Below are 19,430 nucleotides of genomic sequence, written 5' to 3' on the forward strand. Positions count from 1 at the left end.
GCATACTATTACGCAGGGCTTGCACCAATCCCTCGCATGCCGTGGCCGCCTCCAGCGCCCTGTCATCAGCCTTGCGGGTCGCTAGTTGGTATCGAAGCGTGCTTTCACTTGCCGCCCATTTCTGCAGCTCCTTGGCCCATCTCCCGTGCGTGGGGCCCGCTTTTGACTTCCAGAGTCTCGTCACCTACCTTTTAGCTAATAGGAGGCCCATGTCAATAAATCTACTTGTATTTTTGTTCTTGGGTGTGTGAGGAAACCAGTGTAGGACACAAACCGCCTTGGTGTACTGTAAGTCCCTGTCTGTCACCTCGGTCAGCGTTTCACCAACCGCCCTCCAGTAGTCTTGCAGGTGTGAGGGCAGTCCCACAGCATATGCCCCAGCTCCGCTCCCACCGTTCCACATCTAGGGCACACCGCATCTGCCACCCCGAAATACTTCCCAAGGTTACTTGGTGTAAGGTAGGCCCTGTGGAGAATATAGAAATGTATCAGCTGGAAGCGCGCGTTCCTGGTACTTTTCCGAGCTCGCCGCACCAGCCCCGCCCACGTAGCGTCAGGGATCTCAGTCTGCACTTCCAGCTCCCACTTCGCCTTTAGTGCCGTCAGCGACCGCAGAGTCTCACGCAACATTCTGGAGTACAGACAAGTCACCGCCTTAAAAGTGCCAGCAGACATCATGGTGTATTGGCAGGCCAGTGTAAAGCATTTGATGTACACACTCAGTCAGCAAATGGTCTCACACACTCAATAACTGAACTCTAGGCCAATGGTTTGTATATAAAAATATATGGTTGTTTTATTTTAGAACCAACCGGTATCAAAATATACTTTCTCAGAATGAGATGCTTTAGTTAAATACTTTGCAATAGGCAATAGACTTTTGAATGCAATAGTTACAGTTTGTTGCAATAGGCAACACAATTTCAAACACAATAATACATTGAGCTCAATGGGAATTTCAAGTTAAATGCAATTGGTTACTTTTAAGATTACTTTTCTAACTCCAGGACTGGATCCTAGATTCAGTCCTGGGACAGTTCCTCAAAACAGGTGAGTAAATACGATTTAGTTACTGTTGTGATTTTTAAGCAATATTTTGGTATTTGAAAAGTTGACACTTAAAAACTTTTTCTAATCAAATTACCAATGTTATCCTATGGGAGGAAATTCACTTAGCAGGTAAGTGGGGTTATTGTTACTTTTTCTATGTCACTGTTGGACCCTGGATCCAGCACTAGGGTACCACCTGTAAGCAGTTGAGAAACTGCGTTTAAGTTATACAGGTGATTTTTAACGAATATTTATGTTTGCAAAATCGATACTTAGAAGAAATTTCATAGAAAAACAGTCAATGGTTTCCCATGGAAGAAAATTCATGTTACGGGTAAAGTATGTTCTCGTTACTTTTGTAATCCAGTGCTGGGCTCCTAGGTAAGTAATTAGGTTTTCACAGTTGGTACGATTTTTAAAGAATATTTGTAGTTTTGCAAAAATCGACACAAGGAATTTCACAGAAAAACAGTCCATGGTTTCCTATGGAAGAAAATTTAGTTAGTGGTAAGTACGGTTTAAAGTACTTTTCAGGGTCCGTGCTGGGCACCAAGATCCAGCACTGAGATCTCTCCTAATAGCAGGTGAGTATTTCCGTTTTCATTACTCGGTCGATTTTAGGTGAATATATTGAAGTTTAGAAACTCCACACTTAAAATAAATTTCAAGTGAAACCAGTCAATGTTACCCTATGGAAGAAAAGTGAATTATCGACTTTTGGGTAAGTACTCGACTGGCAGAGTTAAGGTTCTGGGCACAGACTCAGGTGTCTCCCAGGTTTAGGTAAGTACAGTTGTTACACCCTCAGCGGCACAGGGGCAGCCGGGTGCAGAGTGAGTTAGGCCCAATGTTATCCTATGGAAGGCAGGGGACCCTTGGTTGGTGGCTGCTGACTAGCAGGCCACGCGGCTCTGGGAGCTGGGCTCCTGGTCACTTGCTCAGGCAAATGGGGAAGTAGGTAGGAGTAGAGGTTGCACAGCCAGGGGCACCCACTCTGGCGTGTGGGTGCAGGGTGCTTTTGAGCCTTCGGGCGCTCAATGGATTGAAATGGAGAAGCTCAAGAACGAACAAAGGCAGCAAGCTCGGGGACGAAGATTCTTCAGTTGTGACCACCACTTCGAGAGGTAAGTAGGGTAGTTGGAGGATTGGTAGGTACAGAGGAGTTGGGCACAGGGGGCCACAGGACGCCGGTTGCAGGGGTGCGTTTTGGTGTCGGGAAATATTACCCTCTGTTGATCGCGGTTGGGTGGGGGCCCTGGTTCTGAGGCTGCAGGCGTCGTCAGGAGTGCCAAGGTGGGGCCTTATGTGACGGTTTTTGGGGTCACAGTCGCCGAGGGCACGTCCTCGGGGTCTTTGTCCACTCCAGCACAGGCCAGGCTTCGCAGGTGCAGAGTGTGCAGGGTTCGCGGTTCCTGGCTGATGCCAGGGGTCAGTTACTTGCTTTGAGCAGAGCCACTGCTCGTGGGAGTCCCAGATGCTCAGAGTCCCAAGGTAGCCAGGTCCTCCGGGGTTTGTGAGGTTGCTGGCCACGGGAGATGCCGGTATTAAGCAGGAGCAGATGCGAGGGTCAACAGGCCTGTAGGGCTGGGGCCAAAGCAGTTGGTGTCTTCCTCTTGTTTAGCAGCTGCACGGCAGGTCTTCTTTCTTCTTGATCTTCTTTGCTGTTTCGGAATCTGGATCTAAGGAAGGTTCAGGGTGCCCCTAAATACTAAATTTAGGGGCGTTACAGATAGGTAAAGGGCAGGGACCACTGGGTCCCTGCCCTGGGGTGGGTACACCCCCTATCCTGCCACTTTCCTGTGGGAGGGGGGCAGTGGCCTAGTCCTGATTGGGCAGGGCTCCCCATCTTCAAGATGGCGAGAGCCCGGAGATGTGTTTCACCTCGCCTCCCCCACCTGAGGGGTGGGGTTGGCAGATTCTGGCACACCCCCTGTCCTTCCTTGGGTTTTCTGGCCAATCTTCCCGTCAGAGTTTGGGTTTAGAACCGGTAGGGTCAGTTGCTGAGTACAGCAAGTGGCCTGGAGAAGCCCACAAAGGCGCTATGCCTTTGAAGCTTCCCCTGCCCATCCTGGGGGAGGAGACCTAGCACCTCGCCCAGGATGTGCATTGTTGCAGGCCCAGGAGAGCGGATGGCTCTCTACCCAGGGGTCCAGCAACATTTCTGCTGTGTGGCAGCCTAGGCAGCCCCTCAGACCAGACGTGGATTGTAGGTTAGGTTCAGGGTGCATCTCTAAAATGCCCTCTGTCGTGCATTGTACATTACATCCTGCACTGGTATCAGTGCGAGTTTAATGTGCTGAGAAGTGTGATACCAAACTTCCCAGTCTTCAGTGAAGCCATCATGGTGCTGTGGAGTTCATGTTGACGAGCTCTCAGCGCCATATACTCTTAAATGGCAGCACTGCACTTACAGTGCCCAGGAATGGACCTGGGTACTGTAGGGGCACAGGGCTCATGCTCCTGTACCCACACCATTGGCATAGGGCACCCATCTAGAGGGGTGGCTGATGTATGCCAGGGCAGTGTGTTGTGGGCATGGCACACAGGGATGTGTGCCACGTCGACTCTGTTTTGTTCTTTTACCCAGACACTCAGCCTGCAAGGGCAGTGTGTTTGTGTCAGGGTACAGGGCCTCTAATGGTGGCACAATAAGTGCTGCAGCCCTTAGGGGCCTTCCCTGGTCACATGGCCCTGCCTACCTAGTGTACCATTTACCAGGGGCTGACATGTGGCCAGGGTTTGCTAATTTGGGTTTTAGGTTTCAGCACTGTTTTTAGGGAAGGAACATAGGCCCTGGGCACCTGATTGGCAGGAGCCCAGGGCACACTCAGTCAAAGTACATTCAGCAATTCAGCAAAAAAATGGGGGCATACCATGCAAGAAAGAAGACACTTTCTCACACAACCTCCCCTCCCCCCTAACGAAAGGTGATGAGACTAACCTTGCCCTATGCAGTCTTCATTGTTTAAGTGGAAGAACCTGGAATGTCCATCTGCGTTGGCATGGGCAATCCCTGGTCTGTGTTCCACTTCAAAGTCCATTCCCTGTAGGGAGATGGACCACCTTCGTAGTTTGGGATTTTCCCCTTTCATCTGCATTAGCCATCTGAGAGGTCTGTGGTCAGTTTGAACCAGGAAGTGAGTACCAAACAAGTATGGCCTCAACTTCTTCAGGGACCAAACCACAGCAAAGGCCTCCCTCTCAGTGGCACTCCAGCGCTGCTCTCTGGGGAGTAGCCTCCTGCTTATAAAAGCAACAGGTTGGTCTTGGCCTTCATCATTGGTCTGGGAGAGGACCGCTCCTATCCCTAGCTCAGAGGCATCAGTCTGCACTATGAACTGCTTGGCATAATCTGGAGCTTTTAGAATTGGTGCTGAGCACATTGCTTCTTTCAGGGTGTCAAAAGCCTTTTGGCAACTAACTGTCCAGTTAACCTTCTTGGGCATCTTCTTGGAGGTGAGTTCTGTGAGGGGAGTCACAATGGACCCATATCCCTTCACAAACCTCCTGTAGTACCCAGTCAAGCCAAGGAATGCCCTGACTTGGGTCTGGGTTGTTGGAGGTACCCAGTCCAGGATGGCCTTGATCTTGGGTTGTAAGGGTTGTACCTGGCCTCCACCTACAAGGTGGCCCAAGTATACCACAGTGCCCTTCCCTATCTGGCATTTGGATGCCTTGATAGTTAGGCCTGCAGATTGCAGGGCCTCAAAAGCCTTCCCAAGGTGGATCAGGTGATCCTGCCGGGTGGAGCTAAAGACAGCAATATCATCAAGATAAGCTGAACTAAAGGACTCCAACCCAGCCAGGACATGGTTCACAAACCTTTGGAAGATGGCAGGGGCATTCTTTAACCCAAAAGGCATCACAGTGAACTGATAATGCCCATCAGGTGTGGAGAATACTATTTTCTCTTTTTCTCCTGGGGCCATGCCAATCTGCCAATACCCTGCAGTTAAGTCAAAGGTACTGAGGAATTTGGCTGCTCCCAATTTATCTATCAGTTCATCTGCTCTTGGAATAGGGTGAGCATCTGTCTTGGTGACAGAGTTGAGCTCTCTATAGTCCACACAGAACCTTATCCCTCTCTTTCCACCCTGTTGATGAGGTCTGGGGACCAGAACCACTGGGCTAGCCCAGGGGCTCTCAGAGGGTTCAATCACCCCTAACTCCAGCATCTTGCTGACTTCAGCTTCGATGCTTTCCTTGACTTGTTCCGACTGACGATAGATTTTGTTTTTGACAGGTGCACTGTCACCAGTGTCCACATCATGGGTACACCAGTTTGTCAGACCAGGGGTCAGGGAAAAGAGGCTAGCATACTGCTGCAAGACTTGCTTGCAGTCAGTTGTTGGCCAGAGAGGGTGTCTGAAAAGACTACACCATCTACTGACTGACCCATCTTGTGGTCTGTAGGAGAGGAGATCAGGGAGAGGTTCACTCTCTGCTTCCTGTTCCTTGTCAGTCACCATCAGCATGGTGATGTCAGCTCTGTCATTGTAGAGTTTAAGGCGGTTCACATGGATAACGCGTTTGGGTGTCCTGCTAGTGCCCAGGTCAACTAAGTAGGTGACCTCACGCTTTTTTTCTAGGATAGGGTAAGGGCCACTCCATTTATCTTGGAGGGCCCTTGGTGCCACTGGCCCCAAAACAGACACCTTTTGCCCAGGTTGAAATTCAACCAGTGCAGCTTTTTGGTCATACCAGTGCTTCTGAAGCTCCTGGCTGGCCTCAAGATTCTTGGATGCCTTTTCCATGTACTCAGCCATTCTGGACCTTAGGCCACGCACATAGTCCACTATGTCTTGTTTGGGCTCTTGGAGAAGCCTCTCCCAGCCCTCCTTTTCAAGACCGTGGTCCCCTCACAGGATGACCAAACAGAAGTTCAACGGGTGAAAAACCTACTCCCTTCTGTGGCACTTCTCTGTAAGCGAAAAGCAGGCATGGCAACAAGACATCCCATCTCCTTTTGAGTTTTTTCAGGGAGTCCCATGATCATGCCTTTCAATGTCTTGTTGAATCTCTCAACAAGGCCATTGGTTTGTGGATGGTAGGGTGTAGTAAACTTGTACTGCACTCCACACTCCTTCCACGTGTGTCAGGTAAGCAGACATGAAGTTGGAACCTCTGTCTGAAACCACCTCCTTAGGAAACCCTACCCTGGTGAAGACACCCAGGAGGGCCTTGGCTACTGCAGGAGCTGTAGTGGTCCTAAGTGGAATTGCTTCAGGGTACCTAGTAGCATGATCCACTACTACTAGAATCAATTTGTTCTCTGAGGCTGTGGGAGGTTCAAGTGGACCCACAATGTCCACACCTACCCTTTCAAAGGGCACCCCCACCACTGGTAATGGGATTAGTGGGGCCTTTGGGTGGCCACCTGTCTTGCTTGACAGGTAACACAGGAGCCTTCACCTTTTGGTGCATCTGGGGCAAGTAGAAGTGACTAACTAACCTTTCCCAAGTTTTGGTTTTCCCCAGATGTCCAGCTAGGGGGCTGTCATGAGCCAAAGTTAGGAGGAACTCCCTTTACTTCTGTGGCACTACCACCCTCCTGGTGGTTCCAGGAGTGGGGTCTCTTGCCTCAGCATACAGTAATCCTTCCCAATAAGGCTGTGGGTACCACTGACATCTCCCTTTGCTTCTGAAACAGGTTGCTGCCTAAGGCTTTCAAGAGTGGGACAGTCTTGCTGACCGTGGCACAGCTCTTCCCTAGAGGGTCCCTCTGGGCCCAAGAGTTCAACCTGGTATGGGTCAAGCTCCATGGGCTCAGTTCCTTCAGGGGTATCCAAGTCCTCTCCCTGTGGAGAGGGATCCTGAGTGGTCTGCTGTACAGAAGCTGGTTCCTCAGTCTTCTTACCTTTTCTCTTGGTTGGTTGGGCCATTATTTCAGGCTCCAGACCTACTTTTTCACCCTTCCTCTTGCTCTGTGCTCTGGTTTGCACACACACCAATTCAATAATGCCCAGCATTGCTGCATGGGCCTTTAGCTTTCCAGATCATTTCCTAGTAGACATGCAGCTGGTAACTTTGGAGAGACCACTACCGGTTTCAGTCCAGTAATCCCCATTCCCCCAGCCCACCCCCCCTTCCCCCACCACCAGCCTAATGTCACCATGGCCATGGGATGACTAGTGGTGACACTGTCTGCATTGGTGACTGGGTAAGTTTTCCCAATCAAATACTGCTCAGTGTGTCTCTCACCATAGTGACACTGGCACCTGTATCTCTCAGGGCTTCTACCCTAGTTCCATTCACCCAGGGGTATTGCAAATATTTATTTAAGTTGGGTGGCCACACAGCTACAGTGGCGCAACGCCACTTCCCCCATTGAAACTAGACTTGCCTCAGTGTGTCCTCAGATTTGCTCAGGGCGCACTTCTGATCCCATCTGTAGACTTGCTGCCCCAGGAGTAGCTGTACTGGGTGCCTTAGGGGCCTTGTTGTGGGGACAAGCTTTATCTACAGTTAGGTCTCCTGACCTCCTACAGTTATTACACCAGGCCTTTAAGGGATCAAAGTTCTTCCCCCTATAGGGTTGAGGCACATAGGGAGTAGTTTGAGACCCACCCCCTGAACAGGTTTTTGGGGCCCTTTGGAAGACTCAGACTTCTTATCTTGGGGATTCTCACCACCTTTCCCCTGGGGGTGGGGGGCGGGGGGGGGGGGGTTGTGACCACCTTCTTCTGGTCACCCCCAGTGGCTGTCCTTGTCACCCTAGTCTTGACCCAGTGGTCTGCCTTCTTTCCCAATGCTTGGGGAGAAATTAGACCTACAATCCAGTAAAATCATGCACACAATGTCCAGCTAACCAACCATCCAGTGTCTTTACTGAGAAGTCTACGGAGTCAATCCAAGACAGGGTCTGGGTTTTGTGAGCCCCGTGAAACTAATTCTATTCTCCTCAGTAGTGAATCCAAATCCCTCAAACAAGAGTCTTCCTCATGAGGTCGTAGGACCCTGCATCTTGCCCAGAGAGGGTCAGAAGCCTGTCTCTGCAGTTACCAGAGAATAGTTCCAACAGGAGTGCCCCCCCAGAGAGGTTTCTTTACTCTTCTTATTTCACAAGCCCCCTCAAAGGCTGTGAACCATTTGGTGATGTCATCACCTTCCTCAAATTTAGGGACAACCCCTTTGGGGATTTTAGGATCAGAAGTTTCCTCCCTATCCTTATTTTTATTATTGCTGCCACCATTGATGGGTGCTAAACCCATCTCTCTCCTTTCTTTCTCTAGAGCCAAGAGCCTGGACTCTAGATCCAACCTTTTGGCCAGCTTTGCTATAAAGCTGTCCTCTTCACTGGTGGGACCCCTGTGAACTCTCTGGTACCTGGTTCACTTGTGTGATCTCTTGGTTCCCAGATGCTAATTCTTGGATTCAAGTGTATGGGGGCCCTTTCCTCCCTAGGGATTACTGGAGGGGGGTCATTATCCTCCTCCCTGTCCTCCTCTGACTGGTCATCACCATGTTCAGATTGACCATACTCCGCCAAGAGCTCCTGGAGCCTTAGTTTGGTTGGATGCAGACCCATTGGTAATTTTTTAAGTTTGCATAGGGACCTCAATTCCTTGAAAGACAAGTGTAAGTAAGGTGTGAGGTCGAGCTCCTCCACCAGGTCCTGCATGGTATTATTTTCACTAATAGCTGGGTTTCTATGAGACATTCTAACCTGACAGTTCTAACCCTCTACCCTGGACTATAGTGACTTTTTTTATTTTTCTAAAATTCTAATGGGACTTAAGCAAGGCCCTGACAAGACTTTTAGTATTTTAGAAAAGACCAATCAGAATTGTAAAGGCAATTTTTAAGAGTTCTGTTGTGTGATCAGATGGTAACCAAGTAGTACAACAAATGCAAGTTTGTATCCAACCGCTGATCCACCAATGTGAGAAAGTGGCTCTGTCTCTACTGTGTATATACTGTACCCAAATAGGTACAGTGTGGACAGAGTCCACAGCCCCCAGAGGTTTGGCAGAGTCTAAAGTTAGATATAACCTTACTCTCTAAAGTGGTAGCTTGGTCGAGCAGTAAGGCAGCATCAGAGGACAGTGTAAAGCATTTGTTGTACACACTCAGTCAGCAAATGGTTTCACACACTCTATAACTGAACTCTAGGCCAATGGTTTGTATATAAAAATATATGGTTGTTTTATTTTAGAACCAACAATAGGTATCAAAATATACTTTCTCAGAATGAGATGCTTTAGTTTAATACTTTGCAATAGGCAATTGACTTTTGAATGCAATAGTTACAGTCTGCTGCAGTAGGCAACACAATTTCAAACACAATAATACATTGAGCTCAATGGGAATTTCAAGTTGAATGCAATTGATTACTTTTACAATTACTTTTCTAACTCCAGGACTGGATCCTAGATTCAGTCCTGGGACAGTTCCTCGAAACAGGTGAGTATATACGATTTAGTTACTGTTGTGATTTTTAAGCAATATTTTGGTATTTTAAAAGTTGACACTTAGAAACATTTTCTAATCAAATTACCAATGTTATCCTATGGGAGGAAATTCACTTAGCAGGTAAGTGGGGTTATTGTTACTTTTTCTAGCTCAGTGTTGGATCCTGGATCCAGCACTAGTGTACCACCTGTAAGCAGTTGAGAAAATGCGTTTAGGTTATACAGGTAATTTTTAACGAATATTTGTAAAATCGACACTGAAACTTTTTCAGCAAAAACTAGGCACTGTTATCCTATGGAAGGAAATTCAATTTGCAGGTAAAGTATGTTCTCGTTACTTTTGTAATCCAGTGCTGGGCTTCTAGGCTCAGTACTAGGACATCCATCTAAAACAGGTAAGTAATTAGGTTTTCACAGTTGGTACGATTTTTAAAGAATATTTGTAGTTTTGCAAAAATCGACACAGGAAATTTCACAGAAAAACAGTCAATGGTTTCCTATGGGGAAAAATTGAGTTAGCGGTAAGTACGGTTGTAATTACTTTTCAGGGTCAGTGCTGGGCACCAAGATCCAGCACTGGGATCTCTCCTAATAGCAGGTGAGTATTTTCGATTTCGTTACTCGGTTGATTTAGGTGAATATTTTAAAGTTTAGAAACTCCACACTTTAAAGAATTTTCAAGTGAAACCAGCCAATGTTACCCTATGGAAGAAAAGTGAGTTATCGACTTTTGGGTAAGTACTCGAATGGCTGAGTTAAGGTTCTGGGCACAGGCTCAGGGGTCTCCCAGGGTCAGGTAAGTACAGTTGTTGCACCCTCAGCGTCACAGGGACAGCTGGATGCAGAGTGAGGTAGGCCCAATGTTATCCTATGGCAGGCAGGGGGCCCGTGGTTGGTGGCTGCTGGCTAGCAGGCCACGCAGCTGTGGGAGCTGGGCTCCTGGTCACTTGCTCAGGGCAAATGGGGAACCAATCAATCAATCAACGACATTTATATAGCGCACTACTCACCCGTAGGGTCTCAAGGCGCTGGGAGTAGGTTAGAGTAGAAGTTGCACTGCCAGGGCCACCCGGGCGGCTGGGTGCAGGGTGCTTTTTGAGCCGTCGCGTGCTCAATGGATTGCAATGGAGAAGCTCAAGAACGAACAAAGGCTGCAAGCTCGGGGCGAAGATTCTTCAGGTGCGACCACCACTTTGAGAGGTAAGTTGGGTAGTTGGAGGATAGGTAGGTACCCAGGAGTTGGGCACAGGGGGCCGCAGGGTGCAGGAGTGCCTTATGGTGTCGGGAAATCTTACCCTCTGTTGATCGCAGTTGGGGGGGGTCGTGGTTCTGAGGCTGCAGGCGTCGTCCGGCACATCGAGGTGGGGCCTTGGGTGCCGAATTCAGGGTCACAGTCACCGGGGGGACGTCCTCGTGGTCTTTGTCCACTCCAGCACAGGCCAGGCATGGCGGGTGCAGAGTGTGCATGGTTCGCGGTTCCTGGCTGATGCCAGGGGTCAGTTACTTGCTTTGAGCAGAGCCACTGCTCGTAGGAGTCCCAGATGCTCAGAGTCACAAGGTAGCCAGGTCCTCCGGGGTTTGTGAGGTTGCTGGCCACGGGAGATGCCGGGATTTAGCAGGTTCGAGGGTCGACTGGCCAGTAGGGCTGGGGCCAAAGCATTTGGTGTCTTCCTCTTGTTATCAGCTGCACGGCAGGTCTTCTTTCTTCTTGATCTTCTTTGCTGTTTCGGAATCTGGATCTAAGGAAGGAAGGAAGGTTCAGGGTGCCCCTAAATACTAAATTTAGGGGCGTTACAGGTAGGTAAAGGGCAGGGGCCACTGGGTCCCTGCCCTGGGGTGGGTACGCCCCCTATCCTGCCACTCTCCTGTGGGAGGGGAGCAGTTGCCTAGTCCTGATAAGGCAGGGCTCCCCATCTTCAAGATGGCGAGAGCCCAGAGATGTTTCACCTCGCCTCCCCCACCTGAGGGGTGGGGTTGGCAGAGGCTGGCACACCCACCTGTCCTTCCTTGGGGTTTCCGGCCAGTCTTCCCGCCAGAGTGGGGATCTAGAAGCGGTAGGGGGCGGTTGCTGAGTACAGCAATTGACCTGGAGAAGCTCACAAAGGTGGTATGTCTTTTAAGCTTCCCCTGCCCATTCTGGGGGATGAGACCTAGCACCTCGCCCAGGATGTGCATTGTTGCAGGCCCAGGAGAGCGGATGGCTCTACCCAGGGGTCCAGCAACATGTCTGCTGTGTGGCAACCTAGGCAGCCCCTCAGACCAGACGTGGATTGTAGGTTAGGTTTAGGGCGCATCTCTAAGATGCCCTCTGTCGTGCATTGTACATTACATCCTGCACTGGTATCAGTGCGAGTTTAATATGCTGAGAAGTTTGATGCCAAACTTCCCAGTCTTCAGTGAAGCCATCATAGTGCTGTGGAGTTCGTGTTGACGAGCTCCCAGCACCATATACTCTTAAATGGCAGCACTGCACTTACAGTGCTCAGGAATGGACCTGGGTACTGTATTGGCACAGGGCTCATGCTCCTTTACCCACACCACTGGCATAGGGCACCCAGCTAGAGGGTTGACAGATGTATGCCAGGGCAGTGTATGTTGTGGGCATGGCACACAGGGATGTGTGCCATGTCGACTCTGTTTTGTTCTATACCCAGACACTCAGCCTGCAAAGGCAGTGTGTTTGTGTCAGGGTATAGGGCCGCTAAGGTTGGCACAATAAGTGCTGCAGCCCTTAGATGCCTTCCCTGGTCACAAGGCCCTGGGTACCTAGTGTACCATTTAGCAGGGGCTGAGATGTGGCCAGGGTTTGCCAATTTGGGCTTTAGGTTTCAGCACAGTTTTTAGGGAAGAAACATAGGCCCTGGGCACCTGATTAGCAGGAGCCCAGGGCACACTCAGTCAAAGTACATTCAGCAATTCAGCAAAAAAAACTTGGGCATACCATGCAAGAAAGATGGCACTTTCTCACAACATTTAATTTCGAAAGCAAATAATCATCACTATTGCTTTAAAGCTTCTGCAAATATTTGTATCAAATCACAGAGCATTCTGGGAGAATTCTACATAGCCTTAGATTGCTAAACTTTGAAAACATGTGTACACATTTTTATACTGGAACCACTGTCATTAGTGCAGTTGGAGCTTACAACATTTCCTCTAAGTGCTCAACCGAATAATAAAGGCTTTTAATTAAGGAACCTTAATTACAAGTTAGATCAGCGTTAACATATGGGCAAAAATATTACCTTAACTGCAGACAGTGCCCTTCCCTATTCCATAATTTGGTGCTGCAAACTGGCAGCCAAAGGGTTTGCTGCTGGGGGTTGGGCCTACTTGTCCCAAGGACAAAATACACATGAAAACCTGTTGCCCTTGACCCCAAACAATGTCCTGGACGTCAGGCTATAGGAATTCCACATCCCTGTATCCTTCATCTCTTGTACCGCTCTGGAGCCTTTGGCCTCATTGCGATTCGCCTAATCATTCCTCTTCTGACCAGCTTTCAGCAACAACTCTGTTAGATGAATGCCAGAGGTAGCTAGAAGGGACTATCTGGTGATGGAGACATTTATTGCTCGTTAAATAAGACCGTGAGTGACTGAAACCACAAAGAAAGCAAGAGAGTTTTTTGTTGTTGCAAAATGAATACTACTTCCTGACAGAAAGGAAGTTCTGAACCCCCTCATCACAGGCTCAGCTCATAGGCGGCTAAGCTATTATAGTGCTTCTAGTAAGGTGTCTGGCAAAGAAATGCACTTAGTGGTGCCCAACTTTTAACTGCTCACATATGATAGTTAATCATGGTGGCTTCAGATAATAATCAGATATTCCCCCAGTGTTTAATGCAATACCTGATTATTGCATAAGGTTCCTTATCCAGATGCCTTAAACTAAAGTAAACATCAAACCCCTGTTCTCATAGATACCATGTTGGGTGCTTGCGTTCAGTATCCATAGATCATAATATGCATCGTAGTCGATTCAACTATTACAGTACCAATCGTTCCCATTCTTCCAGATGATTTAATCCAGATTTGTATTCTCAAATCTGCTCAGGTAGAACTGTCCCTTCCTCTTTCTTTTGTTATCCAAATCACTACCCTTAACTGAGCCCCTGATGCACTCTAATACACACCACTTTTTATTGTGCCCAATGTTCAGTCTTCTTGTTCGTTCTTATGGCCGATCTATGCTGGTTTAATTTCATACGTATTTCTCTCTTAGTTTCACCTTTATAACCTCTGTTACTTGGGCATACGATTAGATAAACTGCATTCTTCGTTTTACAATTCATCATAGTCTTAAAATAATGTTGTTTACCCTTGTGCTCTATATTGCCCCCTTTAATTATAGAATTGCAGCTTCCGCAACTGCCACATGGGAAATGACCTCCATTGATCACACTTATTTGTTGTGCCACATTAGAGTCCTTATGGGTTTGGGTTGGCGGACTTTCTCTATCGAATTTAGTAAGGACCAATTTCTATTTGTGAAGTTCTTAATCTTGTTGCTGATACATGAACAGTTTGTAACACACTATCCTTTGTTCATTCTCTCTAATTGTTTTCTACTTGGTTGCAAATAGGTTCTCCCTGTTATAATACTTAGCTCTCTTATAAGCTCAGGGTAACCTCTATTCTGCAATTTTTCTTTTAGTGTCTCTGCATGGTTCTCAATATCATTTTTGTTTGTAAAATTTCTTTTTAACCTTAAAAATTGATGAAAGGCAATATTATTCCTTTGTGTACTTGAGTGGTTACTTGAGTAGTGTAGGATGGCGTTTCTATCCGAAGGTTTGGTAAAAAAAATCTACTTCTAATACGTTATCAACAGCCGCAATTTTGATATCAAGAAAATCACAAAAATATTGGCTGCTAGAGGATGTAAATTTAAGGTTCACATCTCCACAATTTATCCACTCAATGAATTCCTCTAGTGTCTCCTTATTACCATGCCAAATAAAAAATCACATCATCAATGAAACGCCCCCAGTGCATTATATTTTCAAAGAATGGTGCCACTTCATTTAAAATGCAAAACTTGGCGCACAGCTTACACCCATGCTGGTCCCTTTAATTTGGCAGAACTGCTCGTCATTGAATAAGATGTTTTTTTTAAAAATAATTTCAACACATTCAGTGATCAGCCTGGCATGTGATGTTAGTTCCCCTACATCATCTTCTAACACTTTTCTAATCATCTCTATTGTAGCCTCTTGGGGGATATTAGTGTATGAGGCTTCAATATCTAAAGACACATGCCAATCTCTTTCAGAGTTAAATTCTGTCCCTTCATTCTTCTTGATTATATCCGTAGTATCTTTAATAAATGAGGGTTGACTCGAGGCAAGGGATCTCAAGAAACAATCCACATTCCTGCTAAGTGGCTCTGTAGGCTTGAGATTTTTGAAAGAAGCGGATCAAAGTAGACTGAACAGGGATCCTGCATACTAATAAATACAAAGGCCACGTATAGGTAAAAGTTAAAAGGCATTGTAGTCCTGTGGATGGAACCTAAGAGCGTAAGGCACTTTAGACTAATAAGTATATATCCTAAAATAGTGTCTCATCCTAAGAAATTTGTGGAGAATGCTAATGGAAACGAATTAATGAAAGTCCACCCAATGGTGTAACAAGGATTCAAATATAAGGTAATTTAAAGCAAAGCTGGACATAGTATATACTGCACATTGTATAATTAATAAAATATGGGCCATAATTTGGTTCCATTTTATTCCAGAACACAATACACCTCAGAATCTCGTCGATATAACTGCAACAACAGAAGGCGTCCTAGAACAACTGTCTGCAGGTAACTATGGTCAGTAGATATAAAGGGAAGGTGGTAATAAGTGGGAAGCTAACAATTAAGTATTAATATAAGGTTTAAGATATTGGATGAAAACAAAACCAGAAAGTAATTATAAATAGAATATGGGGTTCAAAGTAGGTATGATCTTTGTACTCAACCGGAGAATTAAATAAAGACCTATGGGTAGTAAAATTTGAGAACCGGAATGAAAGAACGTGTTAGTATAATTATGTTATGACAGCAAGTTCGTATGATTTTAGCAGCACTTAACTTTTAGATGCTATTATGCCCATTTTTAAATATAATTGTGTACATCTTATATTTTATAGAGCGATTTCTGTTGTCAAAATGTTTTTGTCCTGAAGAAGGGGGTGTCTATCAAGTTTCATCCACCAAAACGCTGCGTCGACAACCTAAGATTTTTATTGTGATATTTATATGTATTTTCATGGTGAAATTTTGTAAATAAATATTTCTGCTTAATGTGATATTTCTCTGTTTCTACTGTTATCATCTATGGAAATGTATTAAATATGTTTTTAACTTTGATGTTATATATATATTAGATTTTTATATGAAGTCTATTTGTGATATTTTGTATTTTTTATTTTTTAGAGTTTTCTATAGCGCGACCAAACCCAAAATAGGGTATCGGAGCGCTTTACAAACAGGCAGAGTAAGAATACACATTTTTGCTAAGTGGTTTAAAGAACGTATCAAAGCATGTCGTATCAAACGAATCAACAGTTTTTAACAGGTTTATGCAGGTGGGCAGAGTAAGAATAATACTATTAGTAAAACAGAGCAGATAGAGTATCCAGATATTTTTAACAAGTTTGGTCAGGTAGCAGAAACGGTAATAGATATGGTTTGTACCGAGCAGTAGGAGCAAGTTCGAGTATGATAAACATAGAGCAATGTATGTACTCTTTCTATATAGCATCATAGTGATCTTAATGATTTTACATTTTTTATACTCCAATAAATGAGACATTTTTACATATAGTAGTGTTCAGCGTGTAGGTATTTGAGTGAATGTAGTGTGAATGGACCTTCTTTTGTTTTTGATTATCCCTGACCCTTTCGGGCACCTCACATTTGTGTGGAGTCAACACCTTTTGGGGCACACTTCCTTGAAGAAAAGCAAGTTGCATCATCTAGGCCCAACACTAGATGCAAGAGGATGGAGAGGATGTGAATCTACAGCGCTACACTCTATGTGTGCGTGGATATATAAATATATATATATATCAGTTCTTATAACTATAATGAAGATCACCATGGAGGAATACTAGGATTACTGGTAAGTAAGCATTGCTTTTCGTTCTTCGTAAAGGTTGGTGAATGGCACGTAGGTTTCATGGAAAAGGAAAGTCCTTTAAAAATGTGTTTGCAAAAAATAGAACACAACACAACCAGATGCATGGCTCTAATGGAGCTGAGAAAGGACCCCAAATGATTTTTGCACACTGCAGCAGAACAAATGAAGTGGTGGCTCCTCTCTGTTTGAACAAGAGTTCTTCATTAGGGCAGACATTGCCATCCCTCGGAAGCACTCTCGTTTGCTTGAATCGCTGTTCTTTTTGACACTGTGCAGGCATTCGGTAGAAGAATGCTTTCTATATTTGAGCACGGCAGAACCAGCACAACTTTCTAAAAGTTTTCTAGAATTTCAAAGTAATAACAAATCCTTGGTTTAAGGTTTTGGCAGGGTCAGCGGATATCCAAAATAGCAGTTATTCATTAACTTTTGCTAGTGCCCCTTGAAAACGTCAGACCGACGGTCTGCTCTAGGGATTAACCTTATGGGCTCATATAGTGAAACTTGATAGTCCTAGGCAGAATCTGTTAGTTCCCTTGGGGTCCTGGAGTGACACAACAGTGCCTGGAACACCTGAGCACAGCATGGTATACTCAAGGAGCAAGAATACCATTGTTCCTCCTATTATGTCAACAAAGTTCACAACTGGTTCTAGGTACGTATTTCTTTGAAGTCACAGAGTTTAAAGGGAGTGCTCCACACGAGGTAACCGTGGTTCTAGAGGAAACAGTTGCAGTATTTCCTGAATTTGCTCCACCAATGCAGGATTTAGTGATCCTCACTCAACGTGGTATCCTAGTGTCTTGATCGTAGTAGGGAATCTAGTCAGGGGTCAGTGCAGGCAGAAAAGAGTCAATAGATGTGCACACAGTTATATAAGATAGTACTTCATCAGTGCAGAACATGACGCGCCGTACTTTGCAAAAGTTTGAATACGTAGCAATATAGATACTACTAACAAAGCAAGGATACTGGTTCCTAAACTCAGAAAAATTTGGTACTAGGTGCCCTGAAGTTCTTCTCCTTTGTTTGTTACTCTGTTAGTTTGGCCATAGCTGGTCCCTGTGGAATGACTCCTGGTGACCGATCGAGACTGGGAAATGTCCGTGCCCTGTCCCTAAGGTCAGGAATCTCGGGGTCATTTTCGATGGCCAGCTGAATTTTTCTGCCCAAGTGAACAGTCTCACTTCCTCTTGCTTCTTTTTACTAAAAACTTTGAGAAAATGTTTTCCTTTTATCTCACAGGAACTGCAAAAGACGGTAGTGGTGGGTCTCTTTCTATCTAAACTTGATTATTGCAATGCCCTTTTTTTGGGCATTGATAAGACTCAGATGAGAAAACTTCAGTCTTTACAGAATGCGGCAGCAAGACTACTTTTAAATATCCCCAAAGGACACCCAACTTCGGCAGGAATTAAATCACTGCATTGGCTTCCCATTCAGCAGCGGGTGGAATTCAAGGCCTTATGTCTGGTGCACAAAGCACTCTACGGCGGTGGTGCCGAGGAAATAAAAAAAAAAAATCCTACCTTACACCCCTTCACGTGCTCTTAGATCTGCCAATCTAGGCTTGATCCAGACTGCTTAGATTAGGCGGGCAAGATGGGGTGGAAGGACATTATCGAACGGTGCGGTAAAACTATGGAACAAAATGCCAATGGCCATGAGATTTCAAGCAAATCGGCAGCTCTTTAGGAAGGATTAGAAAAAATGGCTGTTTACTTCCACCTAGTCCTTCTGGTAACACAGGACGTATTTCCTCTTACATACACTAGCGCCAAGACGCCACGGCAATCGTGCGCTCTACAAACATATATCCTATCCTATGTATAAAGGTTTGGAAGATTTAAAAGTGAGGCTGTCACCTGTTATACATAATTACTGTACGATAAATGCATTTCTCACTCCACTGTCCTAAACCATACACTTACTCAAATAATAACCCTCTCTTCCCACACAGATAATGGAGACTTCACAGCAGAGGACGACAACATGCCAGAACCCGGCCAGTGGATCCAGCTGAGACACCCCAGTCGGGTGCTCCCCCGGGTGCCTAGGAGCGTGCTTGCACGGCTAGTAATGGTGCGCCCTGGTACGTAATATGTCCATGAAGGTTGTCTCTACTAACTTGGGTCAGTCCTCTAGCCTCACTTTAAACTAGCAGGTTTCTAGTTGCAGAAGTGCTGAAAGCATAGCATGGTTTCATCTTAACTTCACAGGGCCGCCATAATGCCCAACCCTTAGTGACAGGGAATGACCAATCACAATGGGTGGTGTTGGAATAGTCCTTAGGTGATCGAGTGTAATTTAAGTATACCACACATGTCTGGTGAGATGAGCATGTCTAACTCCTCCTTTTCGGGCGTTTTGTACTTTCATCGGTAACAGCGAATTACTTATTGACTTAATGCTTTTCATACTATCTTGTTTGGAAGTTACAGAACATTGACTAATCAACGCTAAAGTCTCCCCGACATGGCAAATAACTTAGTGAGTCCATTTTCCCTCCTGATAAATATTGTCTTTTTTTAAATACCACATCAGTTCTGTTGAATGTGTGCATCTTTCCCATGTGCTGATCTCTCCAAAGAAATGTGTTTGAAAAGGGTTCATTGGGTGTGTGAGGTCCCAGCACTGATGACTGTGATTACTAGAGTTGCCATCTGGCTGGATTTTAACCTGCATTTTTAAGTGCAGGCCAGTAATAAAAGTTGCAATCATAGAGATTAATAAATATATACTAACTGAAAAAAACAAAGCTTAAATGACGTCATAGTAAGGTAAAATGTCAGTTAAAACCTTACCTTTAAAACTAAAAAAAATATCAAAAAACAAAA

The 19,430-nt window shown here is 45.7% G+C and overlaps 1 protein-coding gene across 10 annotated transcripts in view; it reads left to right on the forward strand.

Annotated features, from left to right (window-relative positions):
* The window catches only part of LOC146863585 (uncharacterized), a 218,748-nt gene that overhangs the window by 17,210 nt on the left and 182,108 nt on the right, over positions 1 to 19,430 (forward strand). For 4 of the 10 annotated variants that reach the window (XM_085627473.1, XM_085627498.1, XM_085627510.1 and 1 more), the window contains exons 3-4: positions 15,201 to 15,281; positions 18,554 to 18,685. In XM_085627473.1, the coding sequence (XP_085483599.1) occupies positions 15,201 to 15,281; positions 18,554 to 18,685 (213 nt within the window). The remainder of the gene's footprint in view (positions 1 to 15,200; positions 15,282 to 18,553; positions 18,686 to 19,430) is intronic. The other 6 variants (XM_085627482.1, XM_085627502.1, XM_085627516.1 and 3 more) reach the window with 2 other exon arrangements.

This window comes from Triturus cristatus, chromosome 2_1 (genome assembly GCF_964204655.1).
Source record: "Triturus cristatus chromosome 2_1, aTriCri1.1, whole genome shotgun sequence".
NCBI classification, from domain to species: domain Eukaryota; kingdom Metazoa; phylum Chordata; class Amphibia; order Caudata; family Salamandridae; genus Triturus; species Triturus cristatus.